At 58.7% G+C, this 20,714-nt stretch overlaps 1 protein-coding gene across 1 annotated transcript in view; it reads right to left on the reverse strand.

Moving 5' to 3' along the window:
• Positions 1 to 887: 887 nt before the first annotated feature.
• FAM53B (family with sequence similarity 53 member B) overlaps positions 888 to 20,714 on the reverse strand; it is a 74,199-nt gene continuing 54,372 nt past the window's right edge. The window contains exon 4 of the mRNA XM_060125915.1: positions 888 to 1,362. Within this exon, the coding sequence (XP_059981898.1) occupies positions 1,000 to 1,362 (363 nt within the window). The 3' untranslated portion in view covers positions 888 to 999. The remainder of the gene's footprint in view (positions 1,363 to 20,714) is intronic.

The raw sequence follows: 20,714 nt of genomic DNA on the forward strand, positions 1-20,714 counted from the left end.
GAAACGAGCGCAGGGCCTGGGGCTGTGCGCCTGCACAGAAGTCCTGCTTCCTGAGGACGTTTTCAAGAGGTCGCCCTTTTACGGTGACATCGCTCCACTCGCCTGACACTCCATGACAGGTTGGTCACGGAGAGTGGCTGCCAGCTGCCGACCCTGCCAGAGCGGCCCCCAGAGCGGCAGGAGCCCGGGCCAGGCCGTCCACGCCGCAGGAGGGGCTCGTGGCTCTGCCTTTGCGGCCAACAGAGCCACCAAACGTCTCCCCAGCTAGACGGCCTCTAACGAGCGCCCCGAGTTGGTCCCTGGACCCGGAGAGTCCAGATGTGGAGGCCGCCCGGCAGCCCAGGGCTGCTGTGCCCCGCACTTGGCATTAAGGCTAAACGGTTCTGGTGTCACCACGGAAGGAAGCGTCTCCCGACCCCGCCCAGGCCCCAGGTGGGAGGCCTGGGAGAGAAGGCACGGAATACGACTGAGGGAGGGAGGGCGCTGTGGGCCAGCTCCCCCCCACTGAACCTGAGCAGGAGGCCGAGAAGGGCCGTGACCCCAGCGGAGGGACCCGAGCCCGGGCGGAAGCACACAGAGCGGGCCAGCCCTGCCGCAGCGCCACGGGACTGCCCAGCGGGGACGGTGGGATGCTTGCGCCGACATCCCACAGGAAAGAGGGGGAAGGAGACCGAAACCAAGAAGCTTCTCTCCCGGCCGTGGTAGCTCCACGGAGCGTGGGTGCGGTGCTGGTGAAAGGCTGAGACCCTGCACCGCGGGCCCGGCCAGGCGGCTAGTGCTGGGCCAGGACCCCGAGGGCGGGACGGCGTCTGGGGAGGTGGTGGGCTCGCTCCTGGGCCCCGAGACCTTCCAGGAAGCGCTGATCAGGCCCAGGCGTGGGGCTCCCCCGGGGGCCCTGCCCGGCGCCCGGCAGGAGAGGGGTGGGGGGAGAGGTGGCGGGAGGCCTATGGATTCTAGCGCACCCCCTGCCCTGCCCGCCCTGCCGCCAGCCGGGGCCTCTCAGTTGTTCTCTATCTGCTCAATGTCCAGCTCGCCGTCCAGGGAGCAGGGGCTATTGCAGACAGCCCCGTGGTCCCGCCAGGCCGTGCCCGGCTCCCCACGCCCACCACAGCCCTCGCCGAGGGCGCAGCCACCCGCCTCCTCGCAGCACGGCTCCTCCTGGCAGGCGGGGTGGTCGTCCAGGGACGGGGGCAGAGGCTCGGGGATCGGGGTCCCGGCGGGGGTCCTGCCCCCCGTGCCGGAGGCCGAGAGCAAGGCGGTCCAGGACCTGGTGCTGCTGACGTGGAGGGCGAAGGGGCTGTGAGGGCCACGGTCCTCCGTCCCCGCGCTCAGGCAGCTGAGGCTGCTGAAGGTCTGACAGTTCTGTGGGGGAGACAGACACACACGTCACTCAGGGTCACGTTCCTGGAACCGAAGGCCCGCACGCCCCAGCCAGCCAGGCCCAGGCCCCTGGGGCTATCTGCTGGTGGGCCCGCCGGGCAGCAGAAGACCACCCAAGTCCCGGCCGCTTCCCCGACCTGGACAAGGACAAGGATAACGTATGAAGAAATACCCCTGGCCGGTGAACACCATGTTAATAAAGAAAAAGCGAGGTGCAGTTATTCATCTGCAAATTGGCAAAGAGGACGAGCTTGCTAACAACCAGTTCTGGGGGCACTGCGGTGGGGTGGGGGGAGCAGGGGCATGCCCAGAGCCCTTCACACACAACCTTTCTGAAAACGGATCTGAACACTTCATCAGGCAATTTCACTTCTAGAATTTTTATCTGAAGAAAACAACCCGGACGCATGCAGAAATTCAGTGACATGAACATTCCTCGTCACGCTGTTAAATTGAAAAGAAGAAAGTGACCCAGATTCCCTGCGATAAGGGTTCCATAAAGCATGTCTTTTCAGACAAGGGAAGCCTCTTTAGCCATTAGAAGAACACAGCAGGAGTGGATTTACTGACGCAAACGGAAACACCGCCAGGCCGCACTGCTGCACAAAGGGGGCACGGTGCCCATGCCACCCTGTCGCCGTGATAGGAGGGGACATGGGCCAGGAGGGTTGGCTTGACATCCACGTGGTGCACATCACAGCCACCCAGGGGGCCGGTTTCCACGTGAGCCCTGGGCTCCTGTGCTCTCAACAGGCACTCAGGTGACGGATGCTGCAGCCCTGCTGGGGAAGGGGCCAGGCTCACAGCTGGGGGCCGCGGAGACACCCCTCAGCCTCCCTAGGCCTCAGCTGCCTCATCTGTAAGAGGCGAGTGATGGTCCCTGCCTGTCCCACAGGGCCCTTTGAGGCCCCGGTGAGAGAATGTGGCTGCCCAGGGCTCTGCACCCGTAGGCTCTGCCTCTGCAAGGGGCCAGCCTGGAGGAGGCAGCCTAGGGCCTGCCCGTGGCGGGCAGAGCTTGAACACGGCCCAAGGGCGCTTGGGGCCACCCAATCACAAAAGGGGGCAGGCTCGGCACAACGCACCCACGGGTTCAGCTACACAACAGCTCTCCCAGCTGAGCAGAGTCAGGAAGGACGGAGGGCTATGCAGACGAGGGTGCCCACGGCCCAGCCCCCCCGGTCCCCAACAGGACCAGCAGTAATGCTGTGCCTTCTCGGGACGAGACAGGAGAGACGTGTGTCGAAGGCAGCAGGAGGGAGTCCGGGCTCTGGCTTCCTCCCTGCACACGCTGGGGACTTGGGGGCGTGGGGAGCACCGCACGTCTGCCAATGCCAAGGTCACAGGCCTGTCCTGAGGGCCCCCGTCCTTTCACAGGCGGCAGTGTCCGTATGTCACTTTGAAATAAAGGTGACCACCGGCTGTCACAGCGAGCAAGCCGCTGCACCAGGCTTGGCGGATGGAAAACGAAAGGCACCCTCTCTAGAGGGAAGTGGCCGGACCTGCCGCGCGCGCTCACCGTCCCCGCCGGCGCCACGGCAGAAACCGCTCTGATGGGTTTGCTCGTCTTGGAATCCTTCGATTAACTGAGAAAGGGACGCTGGGGTACTGGCGGAGTGGGGGGCTCTGGGATTGAGGAAAGAAGGGCTGGGCCACCAATCAGACCTGAGATGCTGGCCCAGGTCGTGGTGGGAGCCAGACTGGGGACCCTCGCGGTGCCCCTCCTGGGCCACGTGGGGCTCGCTGAGGCCCCAGGCCTCACAGGGCATGTTACCTCCGCTGCCACAGCAGAGGGCCGGACGCAGGTCCTCGTGCAAAACGGCCCCCAAGAGCCTCCGTGTCCTCAGGTCAGAACACAAACCTAACGCTGTGTGTGGGCAGAGGCCCCAGATGCCTGCACCGGGAGGGTCCCTGGGCCCCCTTCTGCCTCCCAGCCACTCTCCTGAGTGGCCTAGACCTGAGCCAGGACGAAAGGAGAACTGGGTAGAGAGACAAGGAAGAGGGAGGATGGCTCAGCCCGGGCCTACAGAAGCAGCGGTGTGTAAGGAATTTCCGCGAATGGCAGTGTGACCCGTTACAAATAATAACGCCCAGCGTAAACCCAACGTGCTGTGAATGGGTCACAGGGGATGCCGAGACCCTGATGCCCTCAGCCCCACGAACATGCGTTAACTAAGGTGCAGGCAGGTGCCTGACTTCACGGCAAACGTGACGGCGTGTGTCTGGGCACTAGTCATGTTAAACTGCAGCCAGCCAGCAGCAGGGTGCTGGGGACCCCAGCTTGCGGGAACCTTTCAGAGACGTCGCTTTTGCCTCAAGCATGCCCTGGCGAGGGCTGAGGTCAGAGAGGCTGTTACAGTCCTGGGTTCCGCCACACACAGGCCTGATGGCTTCAGACAAGATCTTCCAACCTCTGGGCCTTGGCCCACCTGACAAATAAGGGCTGGGCGAAGGGCACCCGGGCGACCCCCGTTCTGAAAGTCTGGAATAACTGGGTCCTTTTTGCTTTGCAGCAGGGCAAGAAGCTGCAAGGTTTGGTTGGTGAATGTTTGTCACAAGCAAACCCCAGGATGCCACTGAACCCCACCCTCTGACAGTCCTCAAAGGCACCTACCCCTTGGCTACAAAGCCAGTGTCACGTTGAAAACGTTGTTGACTCAAAACTCAGCTGTTTCAGCCACGGTGAAAACCTGCTGAATGTCCCAGCCGGTGGCACGCCCCACCTGCCGGGGAGGAATGTGACCTGCACAAAGGGGCAGTGTGTGTGTCCTGCCCAGGCTCCATCCCAGGAGGGCCCATCCTGTGTTGGCATCCAGGGCGCGGCTCTGGGGGCAGGGTCCCACCCAGCCTCTCCTGGCGGCTCGCACTCCCCAAAGCCCAGCTCCCATGCAAGAATGCTGCACAGGCCTGTTGGAGGCCTGGAGGCCTGTGTGCCCTCAAAAACGTCTGGGCAAAGCTGCAAAGCTTCGAACAAGTTCAAAGCACTGTGTGAACATCTTTCCAGGGTGAGATGGCTGCTTTGGGACAGACAGTCCCCCCTATGCCAGACCCGGCCCTGGCCCAGGGATGGGCCGCCTACTTGGGCACGAGCCTGACCAGGTAGCAAATCTCAGGACCATCCATTGGCCTCAGGCTAGTGGCTGGAGACACTGCTCAGCACCCCAGTCCTAGAGTCTGGAGCGACTTTGGAATGGAGCCCCTGAAAGTCAAGTTGCTTCCATCAGAACTGCCAGGCCTCAGGTACAGGCAGCAGTGTCTCAGCCCACCCACCCAGCCTCCCCAAGTCAGAAGCAACGGCCCCTTCTCTGCACAGCCCTTCTGTGCAGATATCTGCTCCCATCCCCTCCTTCTGGGTGGCAGGCCCCTGGCCAGGCCCTGGGTTCAGCCCCGCTGGAACTCTGTGCAGCCGTCATTGCAGACAGAGGCCCACCAGACCCGGGTAGTGAGAGCACCCCGAGGGCCGGGCCCGGCTCCCGTCCACACCCGCCGTCCACACCCAGCCCCAAGCACCCACACTGTGAAGAGGCCGAGGAGGACGCAGCCCCTCGCCAGCTGAGGGCACCTCTGCCTTGAGCTGCAATCTGAAAACCAAATCCCCCCTCGGGAACCTCACATTAACTTAACGGACTCGGCCCCGTCCTTCTGTGCACGCCGGCCACCACCCACCCTGCCGAGCCTTGGGCCATGAGCTCCGTCCCCTCCCCAAGTGCCAGCCTGGGGCAGGCAGCCCGGGGCCAAGGGCAAGGCAGACTGGGGTGCCGTGGCCGAGAGCAGGCAGCGGCAGCCCCCTTTCTCCTGGTCGTCTTGCCCTCAGGAGGACAGGCTGTTTTCCTCACTCCCGTCTCCCTGGGCCCCATCCTGCCCTTGAACCGGGAAGGCCTCGGGAGCATGGTGCGCGTGGCCCAGGGGAGGAGCGTGGGACGCAGGGTCTGGGGTCGGAGGAACTCGCCCAAGACTGGCTCCTCCACTGACAAGAGTCGCCTCATTTGGGAAATGAACAGTCGTCACTGGCCTGGCTGCCTCCCTGGGCCATTGCAAGGGTCCCACGAGAAAATGGATGTGAAGCGGGGCTGCTGGGGCCCCACCCGTGGAAGCCCGTTCCCCAGCGCCTGGCACAGCTCCCCTGCCCCTTCCTCCCGGGGCAACCCACAGCCAGGGACTGGCCGATACGGGTTCTGGAGCTGACCTGGGCCTGGGGGGTCAAATCCCAGGTGCTCTTCACACTGCTGGGCCCCCCTGGGTTAGGCTGAGGGCTCCTTCCCTGGTCTGTCTGCTCCCTCACTTCCTACAGGTTTCTCCCAAGGGCCTCCTAATCTCTGGGACCCGATTCCCGGCTGAAGCTCTGCTTCCAAGGAACCGACCTAAGACGGGAGGTGAAAGCGCTCTGTGTCAACTGCTCATCGGTACTGCTGTTCCTTCCTTCAGAACAGGAACGCCAGGTGCCACTCAGAGGCTGACCGTCCGATCCCGTCAGGAGTCCACCTGTCAGGACCAGCCTGCCTTGCGTTTACTGGGGATCAGTGGTTGCTGGGGACCTCTCCTTGCTCAGCCCGGGGCCTCATCGTCGTGCCCCCGTGAAACTTCTTCTCAGCATCGTGCTGGGACAGAACGCATCTCCCCAAGGCACACGTGTGCTTGGCCTTCTCAGACGAGGTGTGACAGCGACCCCCAGCTCCCCTCCTCCGGCACCATCCTTCGAGGCTGGCTCATTCGCTTCTCCTCTTTCTAATGCTGTCTCCCTCTTTGTAATCCAATTCATGGATCTCTCTGTGTTACTGATTTTTAGGGAACCACCTCAGATCCCTCTAGAAAGAGGGGTATAAACAAGCCCAACCAGCCAGGGAGAACGAGCAGACCGGGTCCGCGCCTGGCCCAGGCTCCTGGAGCCTTGCAGCCACTCTGCTGCAAGCTGCTGGGCTAGGGCCCTGGCTAAGCGGAGGCATTTCCTCCCCCAAGCAGACACTTTCATGAGAGCAGAATTCTCCAAGTATCAAGAAAACGCCAGGCCATGAGAGTGGCAAGGGGCCTGGAAATTTTCTAAGCCTCACTTGTGCTGGAAGCCGGCACAGAGACAACCAGGGCGGTGAGGTATGTGGTTTCCTGGGGTGGCGGTTTTGTTTTGTTTTTTAAACTATCTCAGGAAAGAGAAAAAGGCACCGGCTTATTTGGGGCCTATCTTTAATCCATCTTTGGTAAATCGGAGTTTCCCATGAAGGCTGGACTGTCTCTCATAGGAAGCCCCAGAGCCCAAGGGGTCAGGTGGTGGGCTGCCCCGGCTCGGAGCTGCGGGTCTGGTGGCGGGCGTCAGGCAGGTGCTGGAGGTGGCCGAGGGTAGCGCGCACAGCTGGCCCCTCGCTCCCGGCATCCCATCACCATGCTCAGGCCCCGCCCAGCTCCACTTCCTGCTCACTCGGCTCTGTGTCGGGCCCAGCCCGTTTCTGTGACATGCTCATTACCTTTGGACCCCACACGATGCAGCCCTTTTAAGCCTGGACTGCTTCCCTACCTCAGGAAGAAGGGCAACGCGGGCCACTTACAACCCAGATAGGGAAGCTGGGTCGCCGGGGCCTGAAAGCAGAAAATGAAGTTGCCTGAAGGGAGGAGCCTCTGGGGCCCAGGGAGCACCTCAGACTTGGCACTGGACACTTGAGGTTCTTCCCAGATCACAAGTTCTAGAATCAAACAGCCAGGGGAGGGCAGGACGTATCTGAGGGGTGGAAGGATGGCCCTGGCAGTTACTAGGAAGCCCCTGCCTTCCTGGGCCTTTTCCCTCAGCTCACTGCTGCAGAGGCCACAACTGTTTCCTGAGCACCCGTCACCTGGCAGGCGTCTCCTCATCCACTAGACCCCTGCAGGAACGTCATCCCCTGCAGAAGCAAGCCTGAGCCCAGGTGTCCCCTGCTGGTCCCCTGTGGCCCCGACCCCGCACCCCACCGCCTGGCTCAGGGGCCGGCTCACAGAGGGTGCTAGTGCAGCCCGGTGGGGTGGGAAGGAAGGACCCGCTGGGTTAGCCCCGGGAGCTGGACTGTGTGTCCACACAGCCCTAAGGTCCCGGGACGCTGTGGGCATGTGCTCTGAATGGTGGCCAACCCCGTGGTCTGGAGCCCCCCTCTGCCCAGGCCACATTGTGGCAAACGCTGTTTCTGCACCAGGCCCCGGGTGGCAGATGGCCCGTCTGGACACAGAAGGTGCGGAAGCCGATGAATGGCAAGGGGCCTCCCGGCAAGCTCACAGTTAGAAAACAAACATTTTCTTTCTGCAGCGTGCATCCTGGCCAGCACACACTCAGGGCAGGGCTTGTAAGAACACCTCGCTCTCAGCTTGCCGTGGAGGGAATTCTCTGCCTGACAGAAGTCGAGGGACCTTTCCAAAACACACAGGGCGCTGGCGGGGGGACCAAGGCTAACGCACTGCCGGGACGCATGGGGATCCTGGGGGCGGCTTCTGCACCAGGACTGGGGGCACTGAAGGTGGCTCCAAGGCCCCAGAGGGGACGGCGGGCCCTGGGTTTTGTTCAGCTGGCTGGAGCTGGGTGCTCCAAGGGCCATGTCAAGGCACAGGGAGACAGGACTGCAGAGTATTGGGACCCTCTCAGCCCAGCCCTCCATTCTCTGTTCGGATATTGGCTTCCAGAGAAAGGGCATGCTTTTTGGGAAAACGGGCAAATCGCCAATCAGTCTAACAGCCGTATCTGCAAATAGGCAGACGGAGGCCGAGAGAAGGGAGGAGACTTGCCCCAAATCCCGCAGCTGGTTGACGTGCAACCATTCCTCTTGACTTCCGGGTCGAGCTCAGGAGAACGTTCGATCCTTAGGCAGGACAGCGGCCTAGAAGGGGCTGGACAAGCCTGGGCTGGAAGCCTGGCCCTCTGGGGGCCCTGGGAAGTCCTGAAATTTCTCAGCCTCAGTTTCTCATTTGGACAATGAGGCTAATATGAGCCCCAAATGAAGTCACAGGATTGTTTGGAGGGTTAATTGCATTGAGACCATGTAGGAGGCCAAGGAGGCGCTTGGCTAACCTGAGCTCCCTCCTCCCCCTGCGCCCACCCCGCCGTGCTCAGGCTAAGGTGGGGGCCCGGGGCTCTCCATGGACAGCGCTGCACAGCCGAGGGGTCAGGAGCTCGGCTTTGGGAACAGAATCTATACTCTAGATGGTCAAACCCACTGTCCTCTTCAACCAAAACCTGCTTTCAAAGGAGCCAGAAGACATGCCAGCAACACGAAAGGTGAAATCTCTAGGAATAAAAATATAAGAGAGAGAGAAAAGAGATAGGAAGAAAACCTTACAGAACACAAATGTGGGCTTGAACAAATAGAGAGACATCCTGTCTGTGGACAGGAAGACTCAACCTCAAAAAGGTGTGAATTCTCCCCAAGTTAATTCAGAAGTCTAACACAATCCCAATCTACAACGTCTACAGCAGCCCTCCCCCATCTCAAGACAAGCTGATTCTCAAGTTTTCATTGGAAAAATAAACAGGTGAGAATAATCAGGAAGCCTCTGCGAAGAACAATTAGGAGAGACTAGTCTTACCAGATGCTAAAACATACTACAAAGCCTCAAAATTAGGAGTACACTACTATATGAGGACACACAGAGACTAATGAAATAGAAGAGAACGTTCTGAAATAGCCCCAGGTTAGCATATGATAAAGGTGGAATCTCAAAGCAGACAGAAAAAGATGGAATTTTCAATAGCTGGTAGGGAGACCAGTGGGTAGACATATTAAAAAAGAAAAAAAGGGCTTCCCTGGTGGCGCAGTGGTGGAGAGTCCGCCTGCCGATGCAGGGGACATGGGTTCGTGCCCCGGTCCGGGAAGATCCCACATGCCCCGGAGCGGCTGGGCCCGTGAGCCATGGCCGCCGAACCTGCGTGTCCAGAGCCTGTGCTCCGCAACGGGAGAGGCCACAACAGTGAGAGGACCGCGTACCGCAAAAAAAGAAAAAAACATGTTGTCTCCATATCCATACCACATACAGGATAAGCTCCACATAGACCGAATACTGCAACATAAAATCATAAAACACTAGGAGGAAACACAGAATTCCTTTATAGCCTTTCTAAAATCCAACATTCAGAGCCATAAAAGAAAGAATTAATAAATTTGATAAAAAATGTATACACGTCAAAAAACGCTAAAAGCACTGGTGGGACTGTAAAATTGTGCAGTCGCTTTGGAGAACAGACTGGCAGTTTCTCAAAACGTTAAACACAGAGTTACCACAGGACCCAGCAATTCCACCCCTAGGTATGTACCCAAGAGAAATGAAAACACATGCCCATACAAAAACATGCACATCAATGTTCACAGCAGTATTATTCGTAATATCCGAAAAGAGGGAACAACCCAAATGTCTACCAATTAGCAAATGGATAAATAAAATGTGGCAGGAATATTTTTCGGCCATAAAAAGGAATGCAGGGACTTCCTTGGTGGCGCAGTGGTTAAGAAGCCTCCTGCCAATGCAGGGGACACAGGTTCAATTCCTGGTCCAGGAAGATCCCACATGCCGCGGAGCAACTGGGCCCATGCGCCACAACTACTGAGCCTGAGCTCTAGAGCCCGTGAGCCACGACTACTGAGCCCGCGTGCCACAACTACTGAGGCCCGTACGCCTAGAGCCCATGCTCCGCAACAAGAGAAGCCACCGCAGTGAGAAGCACGCGTACTGCAAAGAAGGGTAGCCCCCGCTCGCCGCAACTAAAGAAAGCCCACGCGCGGCAACAAAGACCCAATGGCACCAAAAATATAAAATAAATTTAAAAAAAAAAAAAAAAGGAATGGAGTTACTGACACATGCTACAACATGGATGAACCTTGAAAACATTACGCTGCTCAGTGAAAGAAGCCAGTCAACGAGAGACCACATTACTGTATGACTCCATTTATATGAAATACCCAGGACAGGCAGATCCAGAGAGACAGAAAGTAGATTAGTGGCTGCCTGAGGCTGGGGTGGCTAAGGGTGAATAGTGACTGGCAATGGGTATGAGGTTTTTTGGGGGGGATGATGAAAATATTCCAAAATTGACTGTGGTGATGATTGCACAATTCCGTGAACATACTAAAAACCACGAAAATTGTTTGCTTTAAATGGGTGAATTGCATAGCATGTGAATTATAAAGCTGTTGAAGAACGCCAAAAGCAAAGTCAAAACACAAAGAACAAATTAGAAATAAACATTTGCAACTCATAGCAAGGCAAAAACTAATCTAATATAGAATCGAGAAAAAGAGCGACACCTCAGTTTTTTTTAAGGGCAAATGAATACAGCAGAGGACATACGAATGACTTTTAACTATAAGATGCTCAACTGATTAGAAAAATACTAACTAAGATGACACAGAGAAACCATCTTTCACCTATCCGGTTGGCAAAATCCACATCTGACCAGAATCTGTTGAGGCGGCGGTGGGGAAACGGACCGCCTGAGGCACCCGTCGGTGGTGTGGGGCCCCCTCAGTGTCACCTGGGCAATATCCTCCAAGACGACAAGCGCGTACAACCTGCAACCCGCCACCCTAGTGGCAGGATGTGCCCACAGAGGGTACACCTGCAAGTCTGAAAGGACCCACAGGCAACACAGTTCACAGCTGAGAGGGCTGCCCCCGGCTTGGGAGTCCACAGCCGGGGCCTGGGAATGAAAGTGGGCACGTCCACACTTTCCTGGTGCTGGAAAAAAGGCGGCAGCGGCTCGGCTCTGACACAGAAACACTTCCAGGGTCTATTATTTAAGGCAGCCAGTTTCAGAAAACTAGACGTTAGCATGCTATCTTTCGTATATGAAAGGAGAATAAAAGAAGAACCTTCTTATTTGCTTGTATTTTTATAAAGGATTTCTAGAAGGATCACAGGAAACAAATAAGGAGTTAACCTGAGGCCACGGGGGATGGGAGGGATGGGAGCTACACTTTCCCTGTGTACTGTTTTAATTTGTGAACATGTGAATGTACTATCAAAAACTATGTGTGTGTGTTTATTTTAAAAGGAAAGGACACTCTAAGTTAGGAATGAGGAGGATGACTCACAGGCCAAAAACTCTTACTGAAATGGTCACTCAGATTTTGAAAAAAAGAAGTCGCCCTCCCACACCATCTCCATATTAAAATCATTGTTATGTTTCTCCACCAAAGTCCTTTTTGACTTTCCTTTTCTCCTTTTGGCAGGAACAAGGCTTATGCATCACAAAAACAAATGGCACTTTGCAAAACTGCAGACAAAAAAAACACCCCTCTACCAGGTTCCTGCATTTAATAATCACCAAATTAAATCTGAGTTACACACGAGCACAAGACGTGAAAACATCAGGCAGGGCCAACCCTTGAACGGCAAACAGGCCACACATGTGCCAGACATCTGCCTGTGGGCAGTCGGCTGTTCGGGCCTTTTCCCGGGGCTGGTAGGCGGGCTCATAAACACAGGCAGGGGGAAATCCCTGGGAAACATCTTGCTGTTCTAAAGGTTTGCAGGGCTCCCCGCCTGCCTGGTGCAGGCTGGCCTGGGGTCCTCGCTCCATGGGAGAACACTGCCGGGCCTTGTGGGTGACCCAAGGCGGGGCCGGGGCTGCCTTGCACCCAAAACCCCAGCTTTCCCCAAACAAGGCCCGTCTCTTGGACCGCACCCACCTTGCCCAAATGGGCCGGTGCCCGCCATTCAGAGCCGCTGCCCGGCCCTGCCCCAAGGCAGGGCAAGGTGGCTGCTTGTTTGTCAGAAACAGTCTGGGGGAACGGCCCCCGCGAGTCTGCGAGAGGCTCGGTGCCAAGGACGGGCGTGTGGGCCAGGTGTCTGCAGTTGTGGTGCGTGTGGACACAGAGTCCCCACTTCCACCTGTCAGCATATTTCCATACCTGGTGAACACACGAAAAGCAGAGAATAAGCTCAAAGTGTCAGATTCAGCTGGATTTCCTTTCTATTTGGTGCGGGGGTGGGGAGGGGAGGATCTTTTCTCCCCTCCTTAACGATAAAATATAAATCATAAAGAAAGGCAGGCAAACACTGTGGAAACACGACTGATTTCTCTGCTCCAACAGGCCTCAGCACGGAAAACCCCTACAGCCCCCAGTCCCCAGGCCCCTTACAGACTGACCCTCTCCATGGACAAAGTGCTCCCCTCCCGCTGGAAAGGACCACCAGGTGCCCTGGCCTCACTCTCACCCTCTCTGGTTTGCTTCCACCCCTTCCAAGCTCTGCACCTCCAGGCCCCTGGCCCCTGACTTCAGGGAGGACCGTGTCCGAGCAGGGCCCAGAGGCCACCTGCATAGCCGGGATCCAACCCACACCACTGGCTCCTGCGTCCACGTTGACATCAGCGGCACAGGAGGAGTGGGCTTCACAGCAACGGCCACTTGGCACTGATTCCCAGCTAACCGGCCCAGGCCAGAGGGCCGGAGAGGAGAAAGAAATGCACGACGTCCCCATGTCTGCTGTCTGGAACCTCGGCCGTCTCCCAAGGCCAAATACTGGAAAATCCAAGTAAAACTTGCCACAATCAGGCTGAACTCCAGGCAAACCCAAGGCCAAGAGAGCCTACACCAACCATCTTAGGATAGTCCCAGCACCCCTCAGCTCCTGGGAGCCAGGACCCTAGCCGGTCCCAGACAGCACTCGCGCACGGAGCCTGAGGACGTAGCCAGACTGGGAGGGCAGGCTCGGGGAACAGGGATGGGCTGGAGGCCCCAAGCGAAGGGGCCTGTCCCCACCGACTGGACTACCCACAGGGCACCCTGGTCTGTCCAGGTCCGCTGAGAGGGATACGGCAGGGCCACTGGGACGAGGCCCCAGAGGGCCAGGACACAATGTCTGGCTGCCCTCACTTCCACGGCATCAAGGGGGGGTTCCCCTGCCAATCCACAGGGGCTCCTCATTGGCTACAAAGCTGGCCACGTCACAAGCCACAAGCCCCACTCCCTTGCTCTGTGACTTGGTCCAAGGTCAGGGTCCAAGGGCGACGGCTCCCCCAGGGAGGCACTGGGCCCACGTGGGAGAGCGAGCCCCGCTGGGACATCAAACACAGGGTCTGGGTGCAGCTCCAGGGCCTCAGGCAAACCCTGCTCCCCTCACGGCCTCCATCTGTCCTCTGTCCTGAGACAGGGTGGTCCCCAAGGACCCCGCAGCAGCCTCAAGCAGAAGGTGGGAGACGACAGGCAAGCCCCAAGGGCAGTGTGGTATCCAGGACACCCCTGAGGGGGTGTGGTCACCTGGCTCCAGGCTCCAGCCTGTCATGTATTGGGTGTGTCCTAGGAAAGTCCTGGGTCCACGTACACAACGAGGGAGTTGTTAGTCCTGCATGAGCCTGGCTGTCCCTGCCCTGCCCTGCCTGTGCCCTCCCTGCCCACGCAGGCTCCCTGGACGCACTAAGCTCTCCTGGGGGTGCCCTCCCTCAGCCAGGACTATCACCCCCTCGATAAGTCTCTCTCCCCTCACAGCCCAGCTAAAACACCCTCCCGGAGCCTCCCTGCTGCACAGGCTGGCTGGCAGGGTTCTGGAGGGCTCAGCCAGGGAAGAAGTCTGCTGGCCGCACCTCTGATGCCTGGAGGAACGGGGTTGGGTGGCTGAATGAAGGTTGGAAATGGTGATCCATTTGGGGTGGAATCCTGCGTCTGCCACTACGTGTTCCCTCGGCCTCCTTGTGCAACCTGAGTTTCTCTTTCCCCATCTGTAAAATGGAGAAATAAAACTGCCCTTGTGGGGCTGTAACGGGGCTGAAATGAGATCATAACAGGGCCCGGCTCAGCGGGATCTCCACACCACATTACAGTGTCCAGCTGCACCAGGACGAAGGAGGAGGGCCGGCCCTGCCCCGAGGGGCTCAGGCAGAAGACACAGAGGGAGAGCCCTTCACCCACAGCTGTCCCAAGCGGAAGTGACCCGTGAGAGCAGAAATCCCAGGCATGCTGGGGAAAACAGAGGCCGCACTGGCCTGTCCTGGACACCAGAGTTCTGCGGGGGCGAGGAGGGGCGGCTGGGCCCCGCCAGCGTGTCCCAGCGTGCCTGGGCAGGGCAGGTGGCCACGGACGTGCCCGCTGGCAGCGGGTGTGGCAGGACATTCCTGGGCACATTCCACCTCTGTGGGCTCGGCTGTCCCTCCTGCAGAGCCAGGGCTGAGTGGCAGGGACACCATGTGGGGCTCTGGTAGTCCCGAGCCCCGGAGGCCCCATCAGAGGACTGCCTCTCCTAAGGCTCGATCTCACCTGGGGCAGCCCGGACACTCAGTTACAGGACAGGGTGGGGGGCTCATGTCGGACTCTTGCCCACCAGGCACTTTTCCTGGGATGGCCTGTCCTCTCATCCGTCTAAGTCCCGCCTCTCCAGCCAAATCCGTCACTGCAGCAGGGCAGGGGCCTAGTAGAGGCCCAGGATCCCTGGATGGAGTCCCAGCTCTGTCCAGAGCCCCAGGGGTGACCTGAGGTCTCATCCCCCTTGGAGCCCGGCTCCTCCAAGCTGCAGTGAGGGACGACAGGGGACAACCATGGGAGCCAGGGAGGTTGCAAAGACCTGGGAGCTTGCGTGGTGCTCGCGAAGTTCTCTGGATGCTTGTGGCCACCAGCCCAAGACTCCTCAGTCTCTGCTGCCCAGGGAAACCCTGTCAGGGAACCCCTAGTGCAGGGGCTCTTGGGCTGAGGGGTAGGGGGAGCAGGCCCGGCATTCTCCACCAGGACCAGGACAAGCCCACCCCAGCAGGAGATCCAGATTCCAGGCCAGGAGCAGGCACCCAGGAGACTTTTTTTTTTTTTGCACTACATGGGCCTCTCACTGTTGTGGCCTCTCCCGTCGCGGAGCACAGGCTCCGGACGCGCAGGCTCAGCGGCCATGGCTCACGGACCCAGCCGCTCCGCGGCATGTGGGATCCTCCCCGACCGGGGCACGAACCCGTGTCCCCTGCATCGGCAGGCGGACTCTCAACCACTGCGCCACCAGGGCAGCCCCCAGGAGACTTTTTTAAAAATATATTTATTTATTCGTCTTTACCTGGTCTTAGTTGCGGCATGCGGGCTCTTAGTTGCGGCATGCCGGATCTAGTTCCCGGACCAGGGATCGAACCCAGGCCCCCTGCATTGGGAGTGCGGAGTCTTAGCCACTGGACCGCCAGGGAAGTCCCTGGGAGACATTTTCACAAAGCGCACTGGAGATGCCAAAGAGGCTGTGCAGGGCACGTCCTGAGCGGCACAGGTGTGGCCCGGAGCATCACGCCCTGTGCCACCAGACAGACACAGGAGCAGAGTGTGTGCTGCTCTGAGTGAGTCTGGATAAGCCATTGTCACTTAGAGGCGTGATGGAGTCACGATGCCTACCTCGTGGAAGACCCAGCTCAGGGCCTCAGTGTGCTGACAGAATGCACTTCCCACTTGGAGGCCTGACCGCAGGCTCCGGAAGGGCTGGCCAGGGTGGGTCCCTGTTTCTTTGACTTTCCCAGGGACACACCTCAACATAACCGAATTTCCCGACAGGCTTATTTTTTTCCTTTGCTATTTTTTCCCTTTTGTTCGTTACTGTTTAAGTGCTTGACAGGACATGCAAATACGGCACTGGCATCTCGAGGCATCTAGAAGCCCTCGCAGTCACTTGCCAAGTGAATACACCTGAGGTGGATGCCCGGGGCCAAGCTGGGTGAACCTCTCGCTCCATTATCTCGTCATCTAATCCTGAGAGGCGGGCTCTGCCAGCACCTCTGCCTACAGGCAGAGAGACCCAGGTAACTGGGCAGAGTCCCACGGGGCCGGGGGTGGGCCAGGCTCAACCCCGGCTCTGTCTGTGCCCTTACCCGTCACTCTGCACCTCGTGGCTGCCAGAAACGCCTCAATCCGGGGTGGAAACCCAACCTAATTTCTACCCCCCAAGTACCCCCAGCAAGGCTTGCCTACTACTTGGTGAGAATTCCCAACTACAAAAGCCAAAAGCCCTTATGACAGCAAGGGCTCTGAGATGGCCCCAAGAAATGTGCAGGGCCCGGAGAAGCCCTAAATCATTCTTCCATCCAGACATTTCTTCACATAAAGAGAAAACCGACCCACAAGGTTGCGCTACCGTAAATTCCACCTGTCATCCCCTGGAATCCTGCCTTGTCCCAGGAACGAAGTCAAGGCATTTCTGGGGGTTCGCATGTCCTAGCAGCCGTGGAGCCTCTGACGGTCGTAGAACTAACGTCTACTAAGCACGTTCCCTGAGCTTCCCGGGGTTATCCCACTGAACCCACACGACACCCCCGAATGGGGACGGGGGCACTCCTGTCACTGGAGGCTCAGGAACTTGCCAAGGCCACACAGGGAGTAAGTGGGGAGGATATGAACCCCGGCAGTCTGACCCTGAGACCAAGGGCCCGGGTGCCGGAAGGAGAGGCAGCGGGAAAGGACGCGGCCTCCCTGGTGCACACGCCAGCAAGGCAGCAGCCCCGCCAGGGGCCAGAGGGAGGGTGTGCCCAGCCTGGCCCCACACGGGCCAGGCCCTCAGCCAGATGGGAGAAAGGGGCAAAGGCCGCAAGTGTATAACTGCTGCCTGGAGTCACCCCAGGTGATGACGTGTCAGGGGAAATGCTGAAAGTGCCAAGGAGGCAGACCCACAAGAGGAACCAGCCAGGGCCCAGCGACAGCACCTGGGTGCACACAGAACCTGGCATCTTCCCAAGGGTCCCAGCTCGGCCCCTGCTCCCTTCTTCCCCTTAGATGTAAATTAGTTCACGTGTGTGTGCATGCACACCGCACACATAGACACACACAGCTCCGCCATCTTGCAGTCACTTCAAGGTGCTGCAGTTCCGACAATGTCCGACGATCACGTGGTCAATCTGACTCCGACCCCTTCGTGGCCGTCCTCGTCCAGACGGGTGAGGCGAGCTGTGATGGTGCCGAGATGGCAAATGAGGTGCCCACCGCCAGGAGACCAGCTTCCGGGCCTGGGCCCCAGCCTCTAGCTTCAGACCATCACTGGCTGAGCCCAAGCCAGGGAATGAGCCTACTTCTCTCTTGTAAAAGTGTCTGATGATTTGGAAAACGCATAGAACCCACGAGGAAGTCCTTCACTTTCCATCTGCAAGTGGCTACCACAAAAAGGAGCCGCCAGACTGTGTGTGTCATCAGCTGAAGCCCAGGTCCACTCAGAAAGGGGAGCCTCGGGAGAGAAGGTTCTAAAATCCCCATGGGAGCCACCACCAGGCCCTTAGGAGAAAAGCAGCCCCAGAGCCGGCCCAATCCCGGCAGGCTGGGTCGCTGCCCCTCGGACCACAGGAAGAGGGCCCCGTCTCCACCCTCTTGTCTTCCAAGCAGATAGGCGGGTCTTATTATGAAAAAGAGAGCTGATAACATACCCCCCTGACCTGGGCGCCTACCATGTGCAGGTTCCTCCAGAACGCCTAGGAGGCAAGTGTCAGGGCTCCTACTGTACAGATGAGGAAACTGAGGCCCGAGGAGCCTGCCAAGGTCACCGAGTGAGTAGGAACCTCAGGCCACGCTCTGCACAAAATGGCACAGGCACACAGGCATGCACACGTGTGTGCAACGTGCTCATGTGCACACACACACTGCCCTGCAAACCTGGAGGGAAAATGAGCCGTGGAGGCCCTCCTGGCGGGTCACTGCAGCCGCAGCCAGGGGTTGCTCCGAGTGGGCTCAGGGCAGAGAGCAGTCCTTCTTCTGTCCACCTCGAGGACACTGACGCTGCCTGGGCTTGTTAGCAATCGGCCGCGCAAGCAGGTCAGGGGATCTTAATGAGGCTGGGACTCCAGATGAGAGGCGATGAAAGCCGGAGCCACACTTGTGGACAAATCCACAGTGACGGGTCCCCCTCTCGTGCCAGTGCCTCTCCTGGCTGTTGTGGCCAAAGCAGGCCAGCTTCAAGGGGCGGGGCGGGGGGGTGGACGGGCAGAGTGATTCTGCCGCGACAGAAGGGCTGCCTGGCAGAGCCCAGACAGCCCCAGATGCCACCTTCTCAAGCCTGGCACGTCCTCTCTGCAGGAGAACCAGCCTGGGGTAGTGGTCCCACCCTGGCAGCCCAGCAGGCTTGCAGGCGTCCCCCGCAGCACGACAGCAGCCAGGCTGACGCCCTGTGGTCGCAAAGTCCCCAGAGGGAACAAGGGCCCTGAGGCCCTGTGGGTCAGCAGCCCCCCAAACACACCCACCCACACATACACACACTCACAGAAACCTGGGAGGAGGGCGGCCTTCTCTCTCCCCTGCATTTACAATGGGTTCTCACTCCAAAACTAAGTATGAGCTACGAATTTCCCCCCAAATTGTGCCGGCAGGATCGGAGAACCCAGAACAAAACTCCCTTAAGGTGCGGCACAAAGCGCTCGGGCAGTCGGCAGAACTGCTTTTCTACTTCCCGCCTTCCCTCGCGCTGTCTCCCTCTTTCATCTCCGCCATTGTCCCCTCTAAGTGAGACCTCATGGTGTTTTCATGAAAGCAAGAAAAATTGACATTCCTGAAGGTATTGTGGGACCTGTCGAGGCAGAATCACTCAGATATGCCTTTTTTCTCACTGATCTTAGAGAGAGAGACACACACACACACACACACACACACACACACACACACAAAACACAAACAAAAAAAGTCCGTTCCTCGACTGGCCAATGAGAAAGAAAGCCGCACTCTGTCTCTCGAGGGAGAGACATCAATGGTCGGAGCGCTCAGGTTAACGGAGACGCACAGAACTAAGCACCCCACTCACCCAGCTGAAAACGAGAGCAACTTCCAACCGATTGGGGGAAAAAATTAATTGCAGCTTTAGAAATATCCTTTCTCTCCCGTAGGACCCCGGAGCCATGGGAGGCCACGGGAGGCCCAGGCGCTCTGCAGGGCTCCCAGCGGTTACTGCTATTCACCACTCGCAGGTGGTGATCAATTTCCCAGGGTTTATCAGCGTGGCGATGGTGCCGTGCTCTTTCAGCGAGGGCTGCGGGAACCCATACAGGGCCACTTAAATCAGTCTGAAGCTGTGAAAGGCTCCATCACTTGAAGCCCGGGCCTGGCCGCCCAAACAGAGCCCCGGGAGGGCTGGCGGGCGGGCGCGGGGCCGGGAGGATGGTGCCAATTAAAAACCCAAGCCGATGGGCCTTTCTCTTCCTCGTTTTCATTCCTACAGCTACATTGTGTCCACTGGCAGCAGATTCCAAAAGCAAGGCAGGGGCATTCACCTCCCAGGGCTTTAGAGCTTCCATTCCCAAACTAGGCTAATTAAAAGCACAGTCCCTCCCAGGCTGCTCCTGGGGAGGAGTGAAGACGGAGGCCTCAGAAGACAAGGCCTGACTGTGAATGCTGGACTCTTCCGGGGACGGCTAGCAGTCTGGGAGGATGGGTCCCCTTCAGACCGTCACCCCATCCTCAGAGGCAGAGGGCCTCTGGAAGGAAAGGGCCCACTCCGGCATCAGTCCCCAGAAGAGCCTGGCCCCTGGGGTCTCTGGGACATCCCAGCATTCCCTGCGTGTGCCAGAGGCCCCCAAACCTGCTCAGGAAGACAGGGCAAGCCTGGTGTGGGTGGGACTGGGCCGGTCTGTAGCTTTCACAGCCCTGCTACAGGGCTGACGTGCCTCTGGGATAAATTCACCATCCCATGCCTGCTCCAGGACGCCCAGCGGACAGCAAGCTGGCCAGCCAGGGGTCACTGACTGTGGAGACAGTCGTAGTCTGGGGGAGATGGGGCCCAGGCCTCGCCACTTTCTAGCTGTTTATCCAAGGCTCAGCCACTCTGCCCCTCTGGGCCTGTTTCAACTGGAAAGCGGTGACAGTGAAAGCGCCCTTGCAGAGTTGCTGGGCTAGCACAGTGCGTGGCATACACACAGCCTCACCCAGGGACAGCCAGCATTGCGACCACGAAACCACAGCACTACCAAGGGGCCACCACCCCTCAGAAGCTCTGCGAGCAAACCCAGGAGCTTTGGCTCCATGGGGGCAAGTCAGAACCCCCAGAAATGGGACAGAGGGTCCTCCGTGCCCCCCGCCCCCCCCCCGCCTCCAGTGCCCTTTAGAATTCCAGGACAGCTCCTAGCCCAGCAGTGGATGAAGATGTGGGTGGCAACTCTGTTCTCTGAACAAAGTGCACGTTAATTCCAGCTGACCTACGCGGCATTCAGCAGCCCTTCTCCAAATTACCCGGGTATCTGAGCTACTGAACGAGGTCCTCCCCCAAGAACGTCTCAGAAAGGCACCGCTCAAAGGTTGCTGCCGCAGAGGGAGGCCAGAGGTGACCTGCCCGGGCTGCTCAGAGAAGCTGCGGATGCCGGTTTCCCAGATGGCAGTGGGAGGGGGCATCTGGAGAGCTCCGAGAGGCCCAAGAATTTGACCTGAGAGGGCAGGCGGCCGTGATGGGAAAAGGGGAGGGACGCAGAGGAAGGTAGCCTG

Source organism: Lagenorhynchus albirostris, chromosome 16, assembly GCF_949774975.1.
Source record: "Lagenorhynchus albirostris chromosome 16, mLagAlb1.1, whole genome shotgun sequence".
In the NCBI taxonomy this organism is placed as follows: domain Eukaryota; kingdom Metazoa; phylum Chordata; class Mammalia; order Artiodactyla; family Delphinidae; genus Lagenorhynchus; species Lagenorhynchus albirostris.